Raw genomic sequence first — 22,756 nt, forward strand, 5'->3', positions numbered from 1 at the left:
GCAAAGAAGACATTCAGTAACTGCCTTCTGTCTGTCCTTTGTCACCAGGGAACCCACCTCATTCAGCAGCGGGCGCATATTTTCCCTAGTCATCCTTTTCCTGCTGATGTGCTTGAAGAAGCCCTTCTTGTTGTCCTTGCTCTGCGCCACTCCCCCACCCCACCACCCCAATTTAATTCCAAATGGACCTTAGCCTTCCTCATTGCCTCCCTGCATGTTCCGACCACATTCCCTATATTCTTCCCAATCTTCTAAAATCTCAGAGCAGAGACTCTTCTATATTGTCATTCTGCATCTAGAGTACTGACTGAAATGAAGGTGTTCTTTTATTTTTGAACAGTCTAGTAAAGTAGGAAAAAGCCTCTGATACTTACTGGTTTTGTGTGACGTGTTAGTCTTAAAGGTATGTATTGGGTTTCTCCTGAAGTAGAGACCTGTAAGGTTAGCAGTATTGAAGAGAGTATAATTCAAACCACTGAGAGTAAACATCAAACTAATTACTTTCTTCAGATTTATTTAGGCAAGATTCATTTGAAAAACAGCTTAGCAGTACTTGGTTGACTGGTCTTTCCTATCTGACTAAATAACAAAAAGCTCATTTTCTCTTAGTTACACAAAGAGATGAAGTGGTGTTGAGACTAGGATATTGGAGTGGAATTTGCTAAGTGGTTTGTCTAGTGGGGAATGTGCAACACCTAGGACAGGCAAGGGAACGCAACTTAAATGAAGGATCTTGGGGGATGATGCTGGTGGGTGAGTGAATGCCTATCAACCATGAATTCATCCTGTGCCAGGCGGTACGCTCCTAGAATCTTCAGGACTCTGGATTCAAACATTGGTGTCAGCTAGTTTCTCTTTCTATAATATAACCCTATCGATGAGAGCAGTCTACTTGTGCAGGGTGCTAAAGATCTTTTTGTCATATACCATGCTTGGGATTAATATTTTGTACAATTGCTTAGTCTTATATAGTAAAAGAAAAGAGAGACTAAAGTTGCTTAATCTGAAATTCTGCATGAGTAGGTTATTTAGGAAACACTGCTTAGTCCTCTTTGAAGGGGTTATGTTCTTTTTACTATAGCTGAAGTGGCAGTGTTTCTTTTTTCATAGATGTGCCCAAAACTGTGGAGCAGCTATGTGGAATTTTTTATGTGTATTTTGGTGTAGGCCCTCTGGTCATAGCTTCAAGGTCAGATAGTCAGCCTAGTAAGGCAGTTACTCAAACTGCATGTATTTCAGAATTCCAGATCCTATGTTTGTCATACATAACAAGGGAAGAAACAGTCAATCTAATGTACAATAGAGATTCTGCGAAGTGTTATTGGTATGAGCCAAGAAAAAGGGTACTAGCAGCAAGTTACTGTCTTCTAACATTGTCTTTGCTTTGTTTCACCGTGGGAAAGAGATTGGAAATATGTTTTGTGATACTTTTTTTAAAATTATTTCTTAGCCAACTAATTTGGCACAAGCATCCATCAAGTGTTGGGAGGCATTTTCAGACAAGGATGTGTTTGGAAGTGGATTGCCACTAGAACGAGCTCAATTGACTACTGAAGGGCACTTGAGAAAGGTCATAGTGAGGAAAGTTGAATTGCTGTGGTATGCAGATAGATACACACTGTTGTCTACCATGTGCTAATGTGTTGGGTATCTTTGTCTTAAATTTGGTAGTGAAAGGAAAGGAGGCAGGGAGCTGTACACGCTTTATAGCTCCATTTTAAGAATGTTATGGGAAGTTGAAGGAGGGGTGATTAGATGTGTCTGCAGGTGCACCTAGAAAGAGGAGACATTAGTTATATTAGACTGTACGCTCAATAAACATGGAGTTGTTAAGATTCTTCCTTTAACATTAGGAAGTTAGTAAGATTATCTCTGGTTTTGAGTGCCAGTCTGTGTGTTGCTTAAGATAATACAACGCATCGTGCCAGTCTGTGTGTGGCTTAAGATAATACAATGCATTAAAATCCAGATAAAGGATTACCTTGTGTCAAATATAGGCATACATAGACATAGGCCCGTATCTACCATCAAGCATAGCCATAAAACACTTCCAGGAAGTCTCAGAATAAAAAGAAAAATTTGTTTTAGTTTAATACTGCACAGTAAGTTTTACCAAACCTGAAGTTGTCATCTAGACACAATGGGGATGATACTGTGTAACCATGGTTGCTATCCAAACTGATAGAAATGCCTCTTAATTACACTCCCCCCACCCCACCCCCCCAGAAAAAAAAAGTGAAAATCAGCTTTTATTTAAGGTTATTTTTCATCAGTGTTACTTCTAGCTTTGTCATTTTATGCTAATTAGAGGTTAATTTATAGAAACAAGGGGAGTGTATCATGTTAGATATGGACCTAGACTGTGCAACAAATCTTGTGGTCCTAGATCAAGCAACAGAAGAAATCACTGAAATCATGCCTTTTGCCCAAATTTAAATTGTGTAACCTACGGGCTTTGCTTTTATTTGTCTTTTCCATTACTTTCTGGGGCACATTAAACATTCAGGGTTATGGACAACTATGAAATATAGCCCGAGGTACCATCAAGAATAAGGAAACAGCAGATAATGACTGATGCAACAGCGTTGGGGAGCTGAGTTGCAAAGGTGCGTTAGGTGGCAGTGTACGAGTCTGGCAGAGTTCAGTATGTTTGGGTTTGGATGGTCTGGCATTGAGCCTGTGTGTCTGTACTGTGTGGATAATCATCTGAGGTGCGATCCTGTGATTGTATACTTGTTGCATGTCCTAGCACCATTAAAGCAAAAGGCAGTTAAAGCTTATTCCATCTTTGCTGGAAAGTGTGTTCCTTTTTTCAGTAAAAATTCAATAGGAAACATGTTTCTTGGTATGTACTTTATCAGTCAAATATTTTTTCAAGGAAGCGTTAAGCATAATTGGTGCATAATGAATACATAGTTATGTTACTTTTTATCAATAAAATACATGATCTGTACTATTAAGCAAACTAGACACAATTAAAAAGCTTATCATATGCCTGTTGCTACAATGTAGCACTTGGCTTAAGTGTCTGGCCATCCTGGATAGATGTGTTCTTGCTCCCTTCTTTTTGAATCTTAAGTATCAGGATTTCTATTACAAGTGCTGCTTAGTGAAAACATTGTAGAACTGCATTCCTTATGTTCCAATTTATTGAATATACTTCTCACACAAAACTAATGCACTAATGTTTTTTTCTAATGTTTACTGCAGGGTGGGTTTTTTTTCACACGCTTTACTAGGTTGTATTTTTGCAGTTGCTGAGGGTTACTTAGTTTAGCACAACCCTTCTGAGAATATTTATGCTAAATTTAATAAGCTACTATTTGCTATGAATCACTCAATATGACTTCTTTAGGATCTTTCTTCAAGATCAGCATCTTACATGAAACTTAATTGCATAATTTTCTCCCTTCCAGCAAGCTACATTGAGCGACCTCAGCTGATTCGAGCAAAAGTGCCGATAGTGAAGTTCAGGGATAAAGTCAGGCAAGTATTCATTTCAACATCATTTTTTAGACTGGCACAGGAAAATACTCTATATAGGTACTGTCCGTATGCATAGTCCCACTGAAGTCATGCTTTGTTTATTTGTGTTGTACTATACTATTACAAATTTGTATGGCTAGTGTGCAGTGGCAGTCAGCTTAGTTCCTTGATGGCCTGAAACACCTCATGTGGTTGAGATGCTGTTTAGTTTCTTTGATGTGAATTAGTAGCAGTACATCACATATTTCTGTGGGTTATTTGTAAATAGCAGACTGCAGTTGATAAATCGTTCATGACAGAAGAACAAAGGTGGGAGGAAAACTGTTGTGAAACATAATTTTGGCTGTGCAAATATGACTATTGAGCTATTTAAAGACTAACTCACAGCATTTACACTATACAAACAACATTAAAACAAACTTTAGTTTCTTGTGATGACATTATTTTCTTGATTCAGAAGTTTTTGTTCATTTTAGAAGAATATATTCTGTCTTCTAGAAAGGTATTCTTTTTAAGGTAGTGGTATTGCATGTTCTGTTTATAGGTTTAGGTACTAATTTTGTGGCCTCTTTTTTAGAATGGGGAAGTAATTGGAGAGAAGTGCATGTGTTGTATGTTGTTCTGTCTTCATCATGAAGACATGAAAATGAGTAATCAAGAGGAATGTACTAGGACAGAGAGTAGTGCAGCTCTTACTGTGTGTGATAAAAGTATCTGACAGAGGAGAACGTTGTGTAAAGCACTCTGATTGGGAGTCTGAGTACAATGTTAAAACCTTCCGGTATCTATGGGCTTAGATTTTGTAAGACTTACATGTATCATCTTCATGTAATAATGTGATTTGACTGTTCTTTATTTTAGAACTTTGAACAACTGTCTTGTATCTAACTATATTACCCTGCCTATAAGCTTCTAAAATTTTGCAACTCAGGCTCTGTATTTAAAAACAAATAAGCCAATTTCTCTGGCCTCTCTTCATAAAAGTGTATCACAATATGCTTTTATCACAGTGTACTTTTATCGGGGCAGAAATCCTGCTGTGATAAAACTGAATCTGTCGTGTTTACAGTTTGAACTAACAAATACTAATTTAAGCTTTTCTTGCATCTGAGATTATGTAACATTTGCTTTACACCAAATCCTGTATTTACTTCTGCCTACCTTTTAAAAATTTGAGTAATTTTTATCTAGTAACTTTCTCCTCTAACAGTACAAAAGGTTACTTCTCCCATACTTTCTGAAAGTATTAAAACTTGTCAAGGCAAAATTTGCATTATATGGCTCAGCTACATATAACAATGTTGTCTTTTCATAGATACTTAGAATGGTAAATTACTGGTACAAATATTGAATAAATTGTGGGATTATAGCAAGAATATTTTATCCCATTTTAAAAGCGGAAAATAAACTTTTAAAAGAAGCCTAAGTATGGAAGTGATTGTGTCAGAAGACGGAAGTCTTTTTATAGGCATTTATAGTCCATACTACAGTCACTTGCCAAAAGTAGTAAGTCACGATATTCATATACCTTACAGACAGGATTTAAAGAATTCTTTATTTCCTACTAAATCAAAGTACAATGTTCTTAGACTAGAAGCTGCCCATCACATTTTTCGGAGAAAAGAAGTGCTGTTCACCATTTGGTTTCCTGTGTTGTTTTTCTGGACAAGGGGGGCTGTAGGGAATGATGTGACTTTAGGTTGGGGATCTTTTTTTTTTTTTTTTTCTATTTCTATTTTATGTAACCTGTCACCTCCCCACATATTTTCTCTTTTTATTTAAGCATCTGTCTCTTTCCAGTCTCTGATTGGCCTCTGTCTTTTGTAGACTTATATATATACATATATGCACACTGATTCATTTTTTCACAGAGGTCTTGAAAAATGGATTGGATATTCTGTACTTGGGGCATTAAGCTTATTTTAGCAAAAACCAGAAGCTAAACGTCACAAGCTTCCTGTGGAAGCAAGTTTTTTTGATGCCCAGCTGCTGGGAGAAGATAGTAGAATTCAGTGGGTGGTATCTCTGCATCTCAATTCTAAGGTATTGCCAATGGTCCATATATACCTGAAAACTGCCATTTCCCACTTTGATTTGGTGAGTGAGAAAGCATTCAGTTTGTGGTTGTTGTCCTTTTACCTCTTAAAGGTGGGGGGTTTTTTGGGCTGTAACAATCAGAGAAGATCCATTGCACTTAAAGACTTAAATTTTTTTTTCAGTCTTTCGCAGAAAATAATTCTGATGCTGGCTCTACTACCAGACAAGCTTTTTATTAATGAACAAGTTTCTGCACTACAGAGGATGCAAAAGGATCCTTTTCTGCCACATCTATGTGCAGTTGACCCTTTTCATCTCCTTTAGTGCCTTTAGTAGAACTTGAGTCCCAACAGTACAAAACTTTTTTCACTTGCCATATTTGCAACTGCTATTAAATGTGCATATTAAAGTACAAAACTGCAATCGAACTTCCTTAATCAGCATCTGGTAAATAGTAATCTTGTCAGTTGGGGTTAACTGGAATTACATGTGCAGCCTGACTTATTTCTGTGTTGTATTTGCACATACAACTCACATTTTTACTGGTGTTTGTGCTTATTTTTACAACTGTCAAGCAGTAGCTCAGGCTTGTTTATTTCCTGTACTATTATGTACTGTGCTTTTGAAACATCTAAAAAGCCATGCTTGATATTAATTCTGGTTTAAAATTGTGTAGCATTTTTGATGCAAAGAATGTTTTAATGTAGTTAATGATGTCAAAAACTTTTTGTAGGCATCTAATGTGTTTTACGCAGTTTAATGAATTCCAGGTCCATGTTCCCCTTACAATAATTCAAGACAATCTAAAAGAGTATTCAGGCAATCAAATGCTATGTGAATGAAACCTAGCTATATAAAATGGTAATAGTTGTATGTTGCAGATAGAGATAGCTACTTCTTTGCCAATAGTAGGCTGTTCTTGTTGTGCATTACAGTGTTGCTATAGCTTATTGACTATGACTTTATTACTGTTTCTGGAGTACTGTGAGTAGTTAAGCTCTGTATGGCATATGAAATTCAAACTTTGGAGTGGGGTGTGATACAAATAAAGCAGGTAGTGCTTGTTTGCCTTGTTTGCTGTTAATATTGTGAAACACATTAAAACTGTTGTATCACAAAATCTGCAATGTTTACTAATACACAGCTTTAATTTCAAAGTGCTTGCTGAGCATCATTGCAGAAAAGAGTTTCTTAGCTTTTGACCTTTTCCAGTTCTCCTCAGTTCATTGGCGTGATTTCCTAAACTAATACCTCAGAGAATTCTTCCTGGCATCAAAAGTTGTCCATAGGAAATCATGTAGTGCAAGTGGTTGGGAGAAAGATTTGTTAGATATATTAAGTTGTCCTAATGTCTAAATTTGGATCTACGTGTATTCTTTATATAAAACAACAATTACATTTTTATAATAATGGAACTCAAGTACTGTAAACAAAACCAGTATAGAAATCACAGCCTCAAAACACTATTTGAATGAAGTTTCTAGAGTATTATCTTAAAGTTACATTTCTCCACCTCTGTCACTAAGTGGGTAATAAATATTCTGAAATTGAGTATCATGATGCTTGATTCTTTTTGTTTTCTTCTCCCCGATAGCTGTGTGGAGTTTGACTTGAATGTAAATAATGTTGTAGGAATAAGAAATACATTCCTTATGAGAACCTATGCATACAGTAAGTTTTTTATGTACTTATTATTTCTATAAACTTTGGTTTTTTAATTTGTATTTTAGTATTGATAGATACATTGATAGAATATAGATATATTCGGTTGAATATATTTAGGTTACTACATATATGTATATAATTATCTAAATAGCTGCATCGGATAGTTTTAATATAAGTTCTTGTTGCGTATTCTAAATACATGGAGAAAACTGATATATTAGCTAGGTATGTCTTTAATTTAATATAATATTCAGAAGGTAACAAAGATTCTTCATATTGAGGTCCGCATATCTACTACAAGGTCTGCTTCAGTATTCTGCGGGTAACAAGATATTTATACTAAGGGTTATCTAGTGGTATAACTTGCAGCTTTTTATTACCTTACAGCCACTGATAGGATGTGTGGCTGATAACTAGCTGTGTCTCTATGCTGTTACAGAGTCTTTACTTGGAAAATCCAAAATACTGCTTCAGGTGGTTTTTTTACTAACCCCAAAACAAAACTGGTTTATGTCTCCTCAGGAGTTCCATGTCAGGGAGAGATTGTGAAACACACTTCTGAAGGGGAAGTAGTAAAAACAGCAGTCTTAATGCTAAACTAAGTTTTTCTTACTTAGCATCACAATATCACTTGGCGGATAAATATCTAGGGAGTGGACTTCAGGCTAATTCTTCTAGGTGATCTGCATTTCTTCCTTGACCACCTTCTGCAGTTCTTGCTTACAGGAATTGCTTTCTATTTAGGGTAGGAAATTACCAGCAGAAGTTACTTTTAGTACTTATTAATATTTCAGACAGAATAGTTTCAGTGTTCCATATTCATGTTACTAGGAGAGTCTATATTTTTTCCTGGATCAGTTGGTTAACTGTGATTTCTTCATACATCCAGGAAGGAGTATGCCTGGAGAAGGATTTCCTTCCAAGCTTAAAAAGGTTAGGCAGATAATCTTTGTTGTTCCTGGCTACAGGTGAGAAATCACTTCACCAAGTCTAATGTTGATATAGTTGTTCCCAGCTTCTGCCACAGATTTTCTTTATTCCTCTCAGCAAATCGCTGTAGAGGGCAGATGAGAGTCCAGATGTGAAAAGAACAGTGGAAGCAGTCCTGGTATCTCACCTTTTCCTCTGCTCTGCCTTGGTGCCCACTTTTATAAGGCCAGCAAAATTAACTTTTTGTCTCCTGATGAAGGATAAATATTGTTATTTTCTTGAGGTTGAGTAAGTGAGTAGCTGAGGGAGACCTGTGATTGAAAAGTTTAGCTCCTCAGTGTGCTAGACCTTCCTAAATGGACAAGTAGTATCAAGCATGGTGTGTGGTGCACCTTTGGACCGGAAAACTCTCAGGTAACATAAGACAAACTGAAGTAGATGGAAACATTGTATCACACAATCTCTTTGCAAGCCTTATAAGTCATATCAACCGGGGTGGGTAGCCTTAAAAATACTAGCCTGCTCACGAAAATTTGTGGCTGAAGGGCTTCACTCTGCATGGGGGAAAAAAAAAAGATCAGATTACCTCTCATGGAAGATGTATGAGTCTCTGTTTCATTAGGACAAATCAGATGCTCAGGCAAACAAAGGACTAGTTATCTTGGTTTTTTTTTTAACCATGTTCACTAAAACTCATAAATATTTCTGTGAGTGCTCTTCTATCTTTATTGAAATCAGCACTTCTATATTGGTGTATAGGCACTGTAGAAAAAATCAAAGATGATATGGCAAAGTGAAGCAGAATGTCCACAGAAAATGTAGGTAGATGAAGCAGAGCTAGAAACTGAAGTCTGTGCTGTTGTGTTATCAGTTGTTTGCCTAAGGAGGCATGTCTGCAGTTAAATCAGTTCATGGTAGATATTTTTCAATTAGTGGAAGCTGGACCTTTAAGCTTGGAGGAAATGACATTACTGAGCATTTTCTTGAGAGGGTAGCTTGTTTACTGTTGAACTCAACAGGCACTAGCAGACAGAAAATCTTGGGTAGCTTGTTTACTGTTGAACTCAAGAGGCACTAACAGACAGAAAATCTTATCTCAGAATGTCAACTAAAAAGAAATCCTTTCTATTGTAACACAGACACACAAGGGTCCCATTTGGAATTTGAGCCTATTTGCATTGTTCTTTCATGGAAAAATCTTTTAGTTAACACATATTCATATGATGTCTGTACAGTAATTTTTCTACATCTTGCACTATTAATAGTTCCATTTTTTTAATTCAACTACTGGTGAATGATGTCGGGAATGAGGTGACTGATGGTAAGGAGTTTTGTTCTGTCTAAGAGGTCTTCCAGATCTAGGACATTCAGTCTGAGAAGAGTACCACTTACGGAGCATGTGTGCTGAACCACTGTGAACAGGTTGTGTGAATATCATGTGCTTGATACAACTTACAGAATAACAGAGAGCACCTCAGCTTGCTGTTGTAGGATGTCTGTTGTCTTGGATGAAGTGATTACGTATTGATATAATCCTGTCCTGATGTGCAGTATACAAAATTCTGCACAGTGATGTCAGTTTAGAAATTACACTCCAGAACAAATAAGGCTTTGTAAGGCCACCATAAGAGATTTGACTTGAGCCGATGATCTGCTTCCACATATCTGCAAATAAAAAAGTACTCTGCAAGGTCCCTAGGTGGTGATGGTGAGTGACATCTCTACAACAGATCACTACCTTAATTAGAAGGCTATCTATGTTCCCCAGAAATTCAGAAGATCATACCTGGCATACAACTGTATTTATGTCTTTCCTAATGAAAAGAATATGTCTTGATTTAATGAATTATTGTATCTAACATCTCATCTACACAAAAAGCTACTGAGGACAAGGCAAACTTAAAATAATTTGCCCTGCATACATTTGTATGCAGGGGTTACTGCTTTCATGGATCTTCAGGAAAAGTTAAGAATGAGCTCTGTGTTGTCCAACCAGGAAAATTCTTTTTCTTGCTGTCAAAGTTTATATAATGTAAATAAATAAATTTTTAAATCATGTGTGGTCTGTCCTGGCAGCAAGTTAATTCAAGGAAAATTAGTACAATGAACTGGAGAGAACTTAAAAGTAGAGTGTGACACTGCTGCATTGACTGATGCATCCAGTTTTGTCTTACCTGCAGGTTACTTGGCATACCCCTTGTAGTGTGTCTGTGGATCTTACTACTCAAAAGACTTTTCAAATGCAAATATTTTTTTCTGATTTTTATAAAATGGATAGAGTTGTATCTATCTACTTCATGTTGTAGAGTAAGTAAATCTTATAAAATGATTGTAAAAGGTAACTTTAAAATACAAGAGTATCATGTTGATCAGGTAGGAACAAATGTTGATTGATTGCTGTCTAGTTAAATGAGCTTTTTTTGAGATGTATTTATTTTATTTGCAGTTGAGAATCGAGTTCGTCCATTAGTACTTGCTGTTAAGAAGTGGGCGAGTTGCAATGACATAAATGATGCCAGTCGTGGTACTTTAAGCAGCTATAGTCTTGTATTGATGGTTTTGCACTATTTACAGAGTAAGTATATTTTTTACATATTGTAAGTGTCCCTTTTAAGTTCATATTTGTGTTGTTTTCCTCTTTAATGAAATTAAACACCAGCAGGAGTCATTTTCCAAACAGAAAAATCTGAAAGCAAAGTGGGTTTACTCCGTTTCCTTACTGCTGCATTTTTCTTTAACAAGTGCACCTCTTCTATAGAGGCAGAGTTACCAGCTTCAAAAAGATGAAAAACCAAAAAAACCACAAAAACGCAAAACCCAAAAAAACCCCACCAAAAAACCAAAACAGTGTACTCGCAGGACACTGTGTAACTATAAAACAAACTCAAGCCCTAGCTAACAAAAATCTGTCTGTTAACAAAGAGAAAGACCTGAACGTAATATTCTCAGTGGGGTTTGGGGGGGATTTTGTTGGGGTTTTTATTTGTTTGTTTTTTTCATTTGGGAACTTACAAGAAAATTCAAAGGGACAACAAATGCTATGGAGTTATTTTTCTGTCTCCTGATAAGCAAAGGCCTGAACACAGGGGACATACACAAGAGTGCACTACCATGTGGTTAGATTTTTCCACTGATTACTGTCTTCTGTAAGGTGACAGATATCAAAGACCATTAATAGTTGGGATATTTGACGGCCAGTGGCAGTATCTTTCCTTGTGATTTCAATATATTGAAACGGTGAACATCTGTATGGAGCTGGAGAGTTTTACCTGAGAAACTAAGGGTCCCTGTTGAGAGTTCAAGAAACCCATGCAGTCCAGAAATGTTTTCAAGGAATGGAATGAAATTACCTTATCCCCCTATTTCTTTCATTACAGGAAATTAATGTTTGTGATTTTTGTAGTTTGTAGTTCATGCTTAAGGCTAAAGGAATCGTTTAAGAAATCATTTAGCTCAGTATGCATTTCTTCATTGTTTATTGGGAGATAAGTGGCTTCAGAAAGGAACACAAGGGATCTTTGAAGTGTACATCTTGTGGAGTGACATGCCTGTAGAAGTATTTTCTTAACTCCTGTCAGTTCACGTATAGACTGTGTATTTTGCTGCCTGTATTTGTTCTGTGTGTCTGAATTTTTTTGTAACAAGCTGATTACTCTTGTTCATCTTATTTTAATGACAACTGGTTCTTAACATTTTATGATCATAGCTGTGGATAAATTGAGTAGTCTCTCATTTTAAAATTTTCCTCTTTGTCAGTTTACATAGGTTTTAATTTTTTATTTTTTAAATTGGGTAGACACAATATTTAGCTCCTGACAGCTTGTTTGGCCTAGAATATAGACAGTTGCTGTAGAGTGCATAGCCAACTATTTATTGGTTTCAGAATTGTGCTACACCCACTCCGTGCAGTGGTGGAAAGTTTTTTATGATAGTTGACTCAAGCTGGTGGCTTGCTTTCAGCCAAACAGTGTGTGTAGTAGATGACCTAGGAGGGCATTTTGTGTGTTTGGGATCCCATTGGCTGAATTACTTCTGAATTATTTTGTGCTCATACTGTGTGCTTGTTACTGTACCAGTCATGAGGACAGTAGGACAACCTACAAGATCCAGCAACACTAGGCTTTTTTGTCTACATCTGCTGTGGTGGAATTAGATAGATTTTTTTGTTTCTATGGAAAGAAAAGAAAATGTGGCCAAGTCTGTTGTCACAGGTCTGAAACCACACTGGAGGTGACTGAGTACTTCAGTGTAGGCCCTTAATATACACCAAGGGTGGGGAGTGGGAATCAATCAAACAAAAAATGTTGATTTGGAGATGAAATTACAATGGTCTTAAAGACACCAAAATGATTATTAGATACAAGATGTAAATTTTGAGTACTACTGGATGTGAAGATTGCTATACAAAGGTGAAGCACAAGATGAGGAGAAAAAGTATCTTTACATGGTCTACCAATTAGTGACCATCCTAACAGTGACTTGATAAGCATTTGATAGTTAGTGTTACACTTTCAATGGAAACAGACCTTTTCACTTGTAAATTTATTCTCCAAATTATTTTCCCTGTATTTCACAGTTACTCTAGAGACTTGTATTTCATGCTGTGTGCAGTCATGGATAGCCAATTACTGAGCTGTGCATAAATGTAACATACAAAAGGGAAGACAGTAGGAGTTACAAGGAAGTATAAAGGTGTAGGCTTGACAGAATGTTAACAGTGCAACAAGCATGAGGGCATTAGCTGTAGTTATCTGTGTCAGCTGCAACAGCTGTCTAGGGAAGGGGAAGAAAGTTCAAATAATCCTTTTCAGAACTACGATCAGTCAGCTGTCTGGGAGGGATCAGCACTCTGCAAACCAAACAGGAGCCTTTAACCTGTGTTTCATCAGCCTTTTCTACTAAAAAAGGCTGAATTGTGGTGCTGGACATGTATCTAGCACCAGCTGTTTAGATTCTGATCTTTCATTCATGCAGATTTTAAGTTGTGGGTTTTTTTGCTTCCCCATTTCTGCTACATGCATGTGATGCTACTGAAAGTAGCTTGTGTCCTACCTAGTCACAGAATTTCTAATAGAGCTTTTGTTCATCTTACTGTGGAGGGAAAAAAAATAAAGTAGTGTCACTGTCTTCACTAGGGAAGTTTCTTTCCTTTACTAGTTAATACATTTCCATATTCTTATACTCATGTGGATGTCTTTGGAGCTAAGGTTAGTGTGGCTTGAGTTTACTTTGTAGATACATCAGTGTCTTGTACATAAACTTTCTTCTACGTAGCAGGTCTGACTGTCTCGTACAGTTAGAAAAGGAAAACTCATGTGGTAAATTCTAGTGATAAGTGGTAACTTTTCCTCTTAACTCCATCCTCTTAATATAGCATACAGACCCAGATAAAATATCTTGATTGCTTGTATTGCTCAGATTTTGTTGCCTTTTATTTTTGTGTGGCAGAGAACTGGAAATTGTCCAAGATGCAGAAATGAGATGCTCTTGCGTATTTCTAAACACCCACAAAAAAATATTATTGAAGCAGCTGTGATCATATTCTTAGCAGTCCTGCTAGTTAATACAGTATATACTCTTTGAAGATAACCCAAGCACATTCTGAGAATTCTGCTGTTCTGATTCCTAGTCTGTATGGAAAATGGATTCTATAACATCTCTTCTCATGTGAGGCCTTTTCAGAAGGGTGAATTAAATCCCAAGTCCAAGTCTTGTGTGCTGAACTTAATTACCATTTTCCCTAGTGAATTATGTAGGCCAGTTGTTTAAAAAAATATATATGTGCTGAAGACATGGCATTAAAGCTTTAGTATGAGAAGTGCTCTAACAGTTCGGTAGCTTCTCTGAGGCTTGAGTGGGATGTAAATGCTTCAGAATGTTTTTGCTATCTGTAGGACCACCTGATCTGGCAGATAAGTTTTTTCCCCTGTTGTTTTTATTGTGCAATAGATGGTCTCCCCATCCATGTCATAAAAGTTACAGTTGTTTAGTTAATTTTGTGTTTGTTGGTGTCACTGGTTTGCATAATCTGTATAACATGTTTGCTGTTCAGTAGACCAGCTAACAGCATTATACTGTATTTATGTATTTTGTTGGGATTTTGCTAGCAATGCCTGCTAAGTGTTTTGAGCATTTTATCTTTAGGTTACTTTTGGAGAGATGGTATGTAAGACATTGCAGATGAAGAATGTGTACTTTTGCAGTATCTGGAGACTTCCTATGCTGTGATAGAATCATATTGTATTGGGGGGGGCGGGCAGGGGGAGGGATTTTTTTTCCTTTAGGGAATCTAGATTAGTTTCTTATAGCAGTGAATTTGTGAATTTTAAAAGTGAAGTCATACCCAGCTGCTGTAGCATTTTTCATGACTTCTGCAAATAGCAGTATCTTAGTAACAGCTTCCCTTAGCCTTCTGTTAACTCCTTATGCTACTACAATACTAAATATAGTAATAGAAAGATCTGCTGAATAAATCTTATGTTACAAAATGCATGAAAACAGAGTTGTCGATAGATGTCTTTAAGTTGGAATTTCAGTCCAGCCCTTCGGTGTAGCTGATGTGATACTGTTTACTGTGAATTACATGAGTCACAGCAACTTTGAACTTTTTTTTTTTATAGCTCTACCTGAACCCATCCTTCCATCCCTCCAAAAAAATTACCCAGTAAGTGTTTCTTGCAAATTTACTACATCATATATGTGTATGAAGCTGCTTATCTAAAAATATATTAATTCTTACATATCTCTAATGGATTAAGTTAAACACAGCCTGTAAGCCTGGTCATTGATACACTAAACGTAAGTGTGAAAAAGGTTATTCGCTGCTTTTGATAATTTCTTTAGTGAAAGTGGTCTGTTACATATAAGAAGATTTCCCATGCAGTCGGAAACAAGTGGTTATGAGAGCTGCTGACCTAATTCTCTTTACACTATACTGAAAATACTACTGTGCCATCTGTAACTTTCTGATTCTTATTTCTTAATGTATTAAGTAGTGCTTTTTCCATCCCACTGTAGTGTTTCAGAATTCCATACCTTCCTACAGCTGTTGGGTTGCCTGGTGTCTTTGGGTGCAGAGAATGAATGATACACACTTACTAAGGAGAGACTTCTGAGATGTGACAAAATGGGGCTTCAGTCCAGCAAGAAAACACCTTTAGGGGACTTTGCTGTAATGTCCAGATCATACTTAGCTGGTTTCCAGAGAACTCTGAAGTCAGTATGCTTTGATCCTCTGCAGCATTAGAGCTATAATTGGTGACTTAATCTAAGGAACGTTACCTAGAAATAAAAGCTACTCTTCTAAATATTGTCTGGGGACAAGAGGGCCATGGCTGAGTAGTTCCATGCTGCAACTTATTTGCAGAAATTCTCAATTCCTTCCTCCTTACCTCTCATCTCACCTGTCACTTTTTAAATTTTTCTTTATTCATGGTTGCCACAGTTTGGTGTCCCTGTATCTATGTATGGGTTTTTACTGTTGCTGATAATTGTGCTGAGGTAGAATTGGAAAGCCATTCTTTCTTTTGCAAGTATTTCCTATAGCTGGAATGGGAATACTGGATGACACTGTACAGCAGGGAGAAGATGCTGTGGTGTCAGCCATTTTGGGTAATTAGGATAATTGAGATGCAGAAGAAAGCTTTGAGCAATAGTACACTGGAGTTTTATTTCTATTTTGTAAACCTGCTTAGGCATACCTGTGTTAAATATTTATGGTCTTTATTTTCCTCTGATTTTTTTAATGTACTGTGTACCTGCTATTTTTTTTCATTATTGGTGCTTAAAAGCATTTGAAGCTGTTCTTCATTTCTTGTACACAATTTTGTTTGATGGGGTTTTTGAATTGCTAAATTTGGTAATTATGTTTGCTTAAAGCTCATATGCTGTAGTGTTTTAAGTTCTGCGTAGCATGTAATTTAAAGAAAACTAAGATTTGGTAGCTTTCGACTCCTTTGTAATAATAATGCAAACATTTATGTTTGTAGTGTTTGAACTATGTGATGGTCTTCAGAGCACTACAGAAATATTAATGGAGTAGAGGAAAAGTGTACAATACCATAAGCTGAATAATCTGATTAATTTGTACTAAATGCAAGGTTTTATTTTGTAAAAGTGGTAAATCGCTTGCAAGTTCCTGTTTCTAGAACACTGCTGTAAGGATAGCATTTTTTACCGTGTTTAAAGGTAGGGTTTTTTGTTGTTGATGTTACCTTGCCTTTGGAGGATGGACTAAATACTATAGGATTGCTAATAAAATATAGTTTTATATATGCTTACTATAAAATTTAATCAAAACTATGGATTAAATTTTTTTAAAAGCTAGAGATTTGCAAATATATTTTTGGTCTGCTGTCTCCATCAAGAGTATAATTGTTGAAGAGTTGTGGAAGTTACAATTTCTGAATACTGATATTGCAAGGAAATTTAAAATGAGAAATATACCCAAAGAATTCTGGTCTTGTAGCTTGCAGTAATAATTACAAAGCATAGGCAAATGTCAGTATCCAAAACACCCATACGTTTCTCATGTGGTTTTAGCTGGTCAAAGCTGTGTCCGCATAAATGCTGCTTCTCCCCTTCATAAACAAAGCACCCTGTCACAGCACTCTCCAAACTACCCAGCTGCAACAAGGTCTTTTACAATCTCATACCAACATACTCTTCATGCTGGTCCCTCTGCTGCCTTCTCCTAGTCTCTCCTCTTCCAGGGCATGTTCACTCTTACCTCTGCTTCCTCCTCTCTCCCTTCCTCGGCTGCTCCCTCTTCACTGGCTGCCCAACCCCTTAACAGAACCAGCCACAGCTGCACCTTGTGTACATCAGCCAACCCACCGACCCTGAAGCCAACCCACAGCTGTATATTATCAATGCTAATTAACCCAGCTACATTGCTCTACAGCACCCTACCTACAATTTTTCAAAATTAAATCTGCAGCTTTCTCTGCAGCCTGAAAATACTTCTGTGCTTTGAAGGAAACTGCTTGTTTGAATTTGTAGGTGCCATGTAAAAGAGGCATGCTTCCCATGAGCGAGAAACAAAAGGCAGATTCTGTGACTCAGTATATCTGTACTGCAGATGTGAAGTCAGCAGCCCTTGTTATCGTTCCTTCCCCTCCTCGTCGTGTTTGTTTCCTCATGAGCTATTATACTGTTAATACTCAGTTCATTTGTTGTGACTCTTCTGCAGTTTTCTGTGGGAGTGGTCAAGTCATGACTTTAACTCTAGTACCTTTCTGATTAACTTTAGGGTTAAAGCTGTGCATACTGTATAACAGGAATAACCATTCCCTTTTTAGATCTTCATATGCTGCATGTCTGCTTCTTATGTCTGTCTCCATGCTTTTGATGTGTTCTGTTGGATTGTAAGCTGTTAAATTCTGAGCTCTACTAACTATAATAATATTTTATATGCAAAGTTGTATCATGTAAGAGAAAGACTTGGAATTTTTCATAGCTGGAAGAATTGTCTTTTTTTCCTAGGAGGTATTGTGAAAGGCTCCAGGAAGTTTTGCTAGAGTTGACAAAAGAGGATGGGAGTACCAAACTTTGAAGTCCTACTGGTTTGATTGCTAACGATACTTTTCTCAGAGGAAGCATGCCAGCTGTGAACATGGAAATAATATTACAGTGTATAGTGCTTCCACTGGTATTCTAGTACTATAAAGTTTGAGTCATGCCTGACACTACTCTTTAAAATAACAAAAGAATGGAAGGGGAGATACAGTAATGATTGAATACATTTCTAAATTTACGTAGATATCATTCATTATGTGAATGTAAAGCTTGCTCTTGTGTATCTTGTGTATTTTAAGGAAATTGAACCCAACATTGCTGTAAGATGTAGTATCACAATATTATCTGCTTTTAAAAATTGTCTCTCTAGCAAAAGAAGATATGTTCTCCATGTACCCCAGTCTCTCAGAAGAACCTAAAGAATTTAGAACCATGTTAATTTAATCTTGTATAGATTCCTTTTCTTCAGCTGGCAGCAGTGCAGTAGTGACTTTTGTTTACAGCAGACCTGACTTTCTCCTCCCCGCCCCACCTCTTGAAGAAAACCATACTTCAGCTTAAGTGTTGTGTTCTGTGTATTTAGGTTTTTTGTATGACTTTTTTTTTACGCTTTCAGATAGGCTGTCTAGAGGAGGTGCTGCTGCAGTCTTTGAACTCATTATGTGGGAGGGTGCAGGTTCATATTAGAGGCAGTGGGTTTCATATGTAATTTTAACTCTGTGCTGTGGGAAATACAAGTCAGGCCTTCCTTTTGGGTTGTTTCTATACCAGTTATGAAAACTTGGGGGTAGGTGCATTAGATTGAGCTACCCTATCAGTTCAACTGCAGCCAGCTCAGTGCAGGTTACCTTACTCAATTTCTGCTCATGTGGTTTTACTAGCATGTAAATGCAAGTCCAGTTCAGCGGTTCTCCCTTCTTAAAATTCTTGAGCAAGCAGAAGGCAAGAGATGGTCTCGGACACTCCTGTGCAAGGTAGTTCTACTTGAGTTCAGGGGGAGTTACCTAGTATCCAACAGAGGAGCACAGGAGAAATAGTCCTTTGCTGGTAAGCTGTCCTTGAACTTCTAATAAGCAAATGACAGGCAGCTTTCTTATTGTGAAAAATACATGCACCTAGATTAAGGCTCTGTGTGTGTGTCTATATATATATAAGCTCTCGTGATTTTATTTTGACAGGAATCTTTTGATCCTGCTATGCAGTTGGATCTTGTTCATGAAGCTCCACGTACCATTCCTCCTTACCAGTCAGAAAATGTATCAAGCCTTGGGGATTTGCTAGTAGGCTTCTTCAAATATTATGCTACAGAATTCGAGTAAGTAATAAACTCGTCTTAGTGTTTTAGAACATGCAAAACTTTAATTCCTTCTGTTCAATATACCAACACTTTATAACTGTTAAAGAGAAAGAATAGCAGTAATGCAGGAGTGGTAGCTGATGGAGAGCCAAATAGGTGAAAAGACTGAAGGACAGCAGGAATGCTGACAAAAGAGTGTCTGACATCTTTTGCTTAGCCAAGCATCCTATCCTATAAAATAGCTGCCTGAAGTTAGAGAGCTTTGTGCTTTAAAAATAGATGGATTTTGCTGTATTATGCTGCCTATCCGTGTGTGAGAAAGATCCGTTCTTTTTAGTTGTTAACATGTAGATCATGACATGAATTATTTGGACCTCAATAGCTGCGCTTATCTTTGTCACCCTGAGTCAATGGAGATAACTAACCAAGTGGCTCCATACTTTGACTATAATATACATCAATATAGGCCACACTAGTCAAGAATTCTGCCATAGGTAGTTGGTTTGCTAGAATCTGAATTTAATTTTGACATCTGAACTGTTTTGTAGAATAGAAGAAGTTAAAGTTGTGAGGGCATCTGAGAAAGTTGTAGATTACAAATATATTGCTAACTTGTCACTTGAGAATTTCGTTTATAAAGTGCTTGTCCATGTAAAATATCAAATGGTTGTATTTCAAAAAGAGATCTTCTAAAGGACTTGTTTCTGAGGCAGTTGGTTCATACATGTTGCTGTCCTGTGTATGTGTATCATATCCATTTCCTGAAAGGATAACAAAATGTGTAACCACTGGATACTCATTATAATTTTGTACTGTTATTTTCGAAGTAGATATATTTTCGAAGTATATCCTTGATAGAAAAACATTGCTGGGGTGTGCACTATATGTGGAATATGTAAGCTAAATCCATATGGCTTGTGGCAATTCATGAACTAATTGCACTTTGTGCATGGTTAAGCCTCATTCTGAGAAATTTTCACATAAAGGATTTTCTTCAATGATCTCTGCATGCTGCGATGGAGGGACAGGGCGCAGCCTGATGCAAGCAAATGTCGTTTTATTGTACAGAAACACGAGTTTATATACACTTTCAGAAGCTGCGTGTTTTAAACAGATTGGTTCTTTTAAGCTAAGCATTGCATACTAGGCAATCCCCAATTGGTGGTTAACTACCATTAATTAACAGCAAGGTGTTACCTTTGGTGCCTTCCGTCCCCCACTCGCCTATGCTCTCTCAGCGTGACTCATCATGTTAATTGTTTTGTCTATACGAGCTCCAGCACATTCCCCTCAGCTAACTGATTGCCACGCATGGTCCTAATTTCCAGCCCGCTTCTGCATCTGCAGTTAAAGGAATGGTCTTTTGCTCTAAAAGTTTCTCCTGAGTACCTGTCTTCATCTGGTAAGGTGTTGTTTGCTAAGAAGATAAATTAGAAGATACCCTAATTAGAAGATATTTGAGGATATCCTCAAATTTCTAATTTATGTGGGTCCTTTTCTACTTGTCTGTACAATGAGCTGTTATTTGCTTTCATGTATAAGGTTATCTTTTTAAGGAAGTGAAACTAGATTTCTAGTTTGCCTGTGCAAGCTAGCAGAGAAGGTCTTGTCCAAATGCAGGTAGAATACCTAATCTGACTCGTCAGGTTTGGGTGCTTATGAACATAGTCAAGAGCAGATTTCTGTGTAAGTCAGTAGCTGGTCCAGGAAGATTTATTTTTCTTTTTTGTCTGCTGTTAGGCATGCAGGATATACTAAGAAGCATGAAGACTAAAAATGCTGCAATATCAGTACTTAAACTGATGGTAATCCCTGAATATTATTTTTCATGATGATCATAAATGAGAAAAAAATGTTACCTAAATTTAATCAGAGGCATGGAGGAGTTTCTGGTTAAAACAAAGTTAGAAAAAGTGGACAGTGAAGAGAGGATAGTTGCAAATATCAAGGCAAGAAAATATTTTTAAAAAACAATCAACCAACCAGCCAAACAAAAAAAAAGTATCTGGCTTGCTTTTCCAGTGTTAAGTTAAATATTTGACTGGTGATACTCTGTCTTTTTAAAAAAAAACAAAACAAAACAACAAAAACCCCCCAGCCTCTAAAAATAGTCTGTGTTGAAAATCTTACATAGCTAAGAAGTCATATCAGGAAATGACACACCTAACGCAGCAACCTATAGTATTTTTAACCCTTTCTGGGACAGAAATGTTTACTTGACCATCGATATATCCCTGACAACTATAAATCCTGTTTGAAAGGGCGTGTGTGTCTCAAAGATAGTAAAATTCCATGTAGTTTCATAAAACCTGGTAACTGGCTGGAGAAGAGAAAGCCAAATTAATGCTATGTGAAGTGAAAAGGCAGGCAGAACATGCTGTTTAAGAATTTTTGTGTGTGATAGCCAATGAGATCAAGTATAGCGTCGTGCTATCCACGGTATCTTGAGGTTGCTGATGGAAATAACAATATAGGTGGGAATGAGGATAAATACACCCAATGCAGGGCTCTTAGTTCTGCATTTCATGGAAGAACTATTTTATTCCTGAATGTGTTGAATGTTTTCATTGCTGTAATCAGCATTTTTTCCAGTGTTTGCTTCTGTTGTAAAACTAGTATGCACAGAGATTTTGAGATTATATTTCAGATACTATGGCTATTATTTTGGGTCACTTTTAAATGACCAGTACTGTGCCAGTGAACACAGTATTTAACTGTAATGTTTTTCAAAAGATTACTAGAGAGAATACTACGTCAATTTTCATAGAAGTGACTTTTGTAGATTCCTGTCTACGCACTAGGACTCAACACTACCAGGTTCGATACGCAGGATTTGTTTTGCTGAAAGAACAACACACAGTCGAGAATGATCAGATCATGTGTGAAGATCATAATTTTGGGCAGAATGAGTCATTGATGCCACCTGCCTGGAATGCTTAACTGATCAGCTATTTTGCATTTGTTGGTCAGGAGAATGAAGTGAAGATGGAAATACATTGTTTTGCACTTCCCCCTCAGTCTAGCAAAGGCCAGTAGGTGTTTCAGTTAAAATCTGTTTTATTGTACTTGATGTAGTGAATAATATTTAAGGGCAGGATGGGCTCGAAGAGTAGGACACAAAGGAAGAAAGAGGATCCTTGCATGCTGAGCAGCCATGAATAAGCTCATCTCCTTGTGCTGTGTCATGAGAAACATTATGCAGACTTGAACTCTTACAGCAAGCTATTTATGCAACCATGTTGGCAAATCAAGCTTTGCTATATGTAGTGTGTAAGCCCAATAATATATGCAGCAATTTCCAAGTCATGTTTTTAGTAACTTATGAAGGGGGGTAAAAATTACTCCTTATGGACACACCAAAAATCCCTGAGTAAGACTGTAGAAAGTGACTGTATAAGTAAATGGTAATCAGCAATTTTCTAAAACAGCTTATATTCTAAATAAACAAAGCATATTAAAAGTATAAAGGGAAAAAACACAATAGGGAGATGAACTTACTCATAGCTGCACAGCATGCGAGGCACCTGTTTCTTCCTTTGTGTTTGTAACTCCATTTTAACTTTGAGTGTTTAAAAGTATCAAAGGTCTGCTGATCCTGCAGTGAATGTAACCAAGTGAAAAAAATGTATGGAGGTGTTCTCGAAACAAAGTATTTGGAAACTGGTCCATGTTTACCGGTCTGTCTGAAGAGTGTCTGATTTCATTTCTGCCGGTGTGAGTGAAGGCAGCAGGTTTTCACTTGGCTGTCTTTTTCCAAAGCAAGACCTTGAAGCAAGGCCCTGCACCCCTGAGTTACTGCTAGGGAACTTCGAGACTGTCTTTTGA

The 22,756-nt window shown here is 37.1% G+C and overlaps 1 protein-coding gene across 5 annotated transcripts in view; it reads left to right on the plus strand.

Annotated features, from left to right (window-relative positions):
* The window catches only part of TENT2 (terminal nucleotidyltransferase 2), a 48,055-nt gene that overhangs the window by 12,757 nt on the left and 12,542 nt on the right, over window positions 1-22,756 (plus strand). For all 5 annotated transcript variants that reach the window (XR_005101876.1, XM_037373281.1, XM_037373280.1 and 2 more), the window contains 5 exons: window positions 3,417-3,486; window positions 7,118-7,194; window positions 10,565-10,693; window positions 14,739-14,782; window positions 18,813-18,949. Coding sequence is in view for 4 of the 5 variants with exons in the window: in XM_037373281.1 (XP_037229178.1) it covers window positions 3,417-3,486; window positions 7,118-7,194; window positions 10,565-10,693; window positions 14,739-14,782; window positions 18,813-18,949 (457 nt within the window). In the remaining variant the exon portion in view is untranslated. The remainder of the gene's footprint in view (window positions 1-3,416; window positions 3,487-7,117; window positions 7,195-10,564; window positions 10,694-14,738; window positions 14,783-18,812; window positions 18,950-22,756) is intronic.

The sequence above is a fragment of the Falco rusticolus genome, chromosome Z (assembly GCF_015220075.1).
Source record: "Falco rusticolus isolate bFalRus1 chromosome Z, bFalRus1.pri, whole genome shotgun sequence".
In the NCBI taxonomy this organism is placed as follows: Eukaryota; Metazoa; Chordata; class Aves; order Falconiformes; family Falconidae; genus Falco; species Falco rusticolus.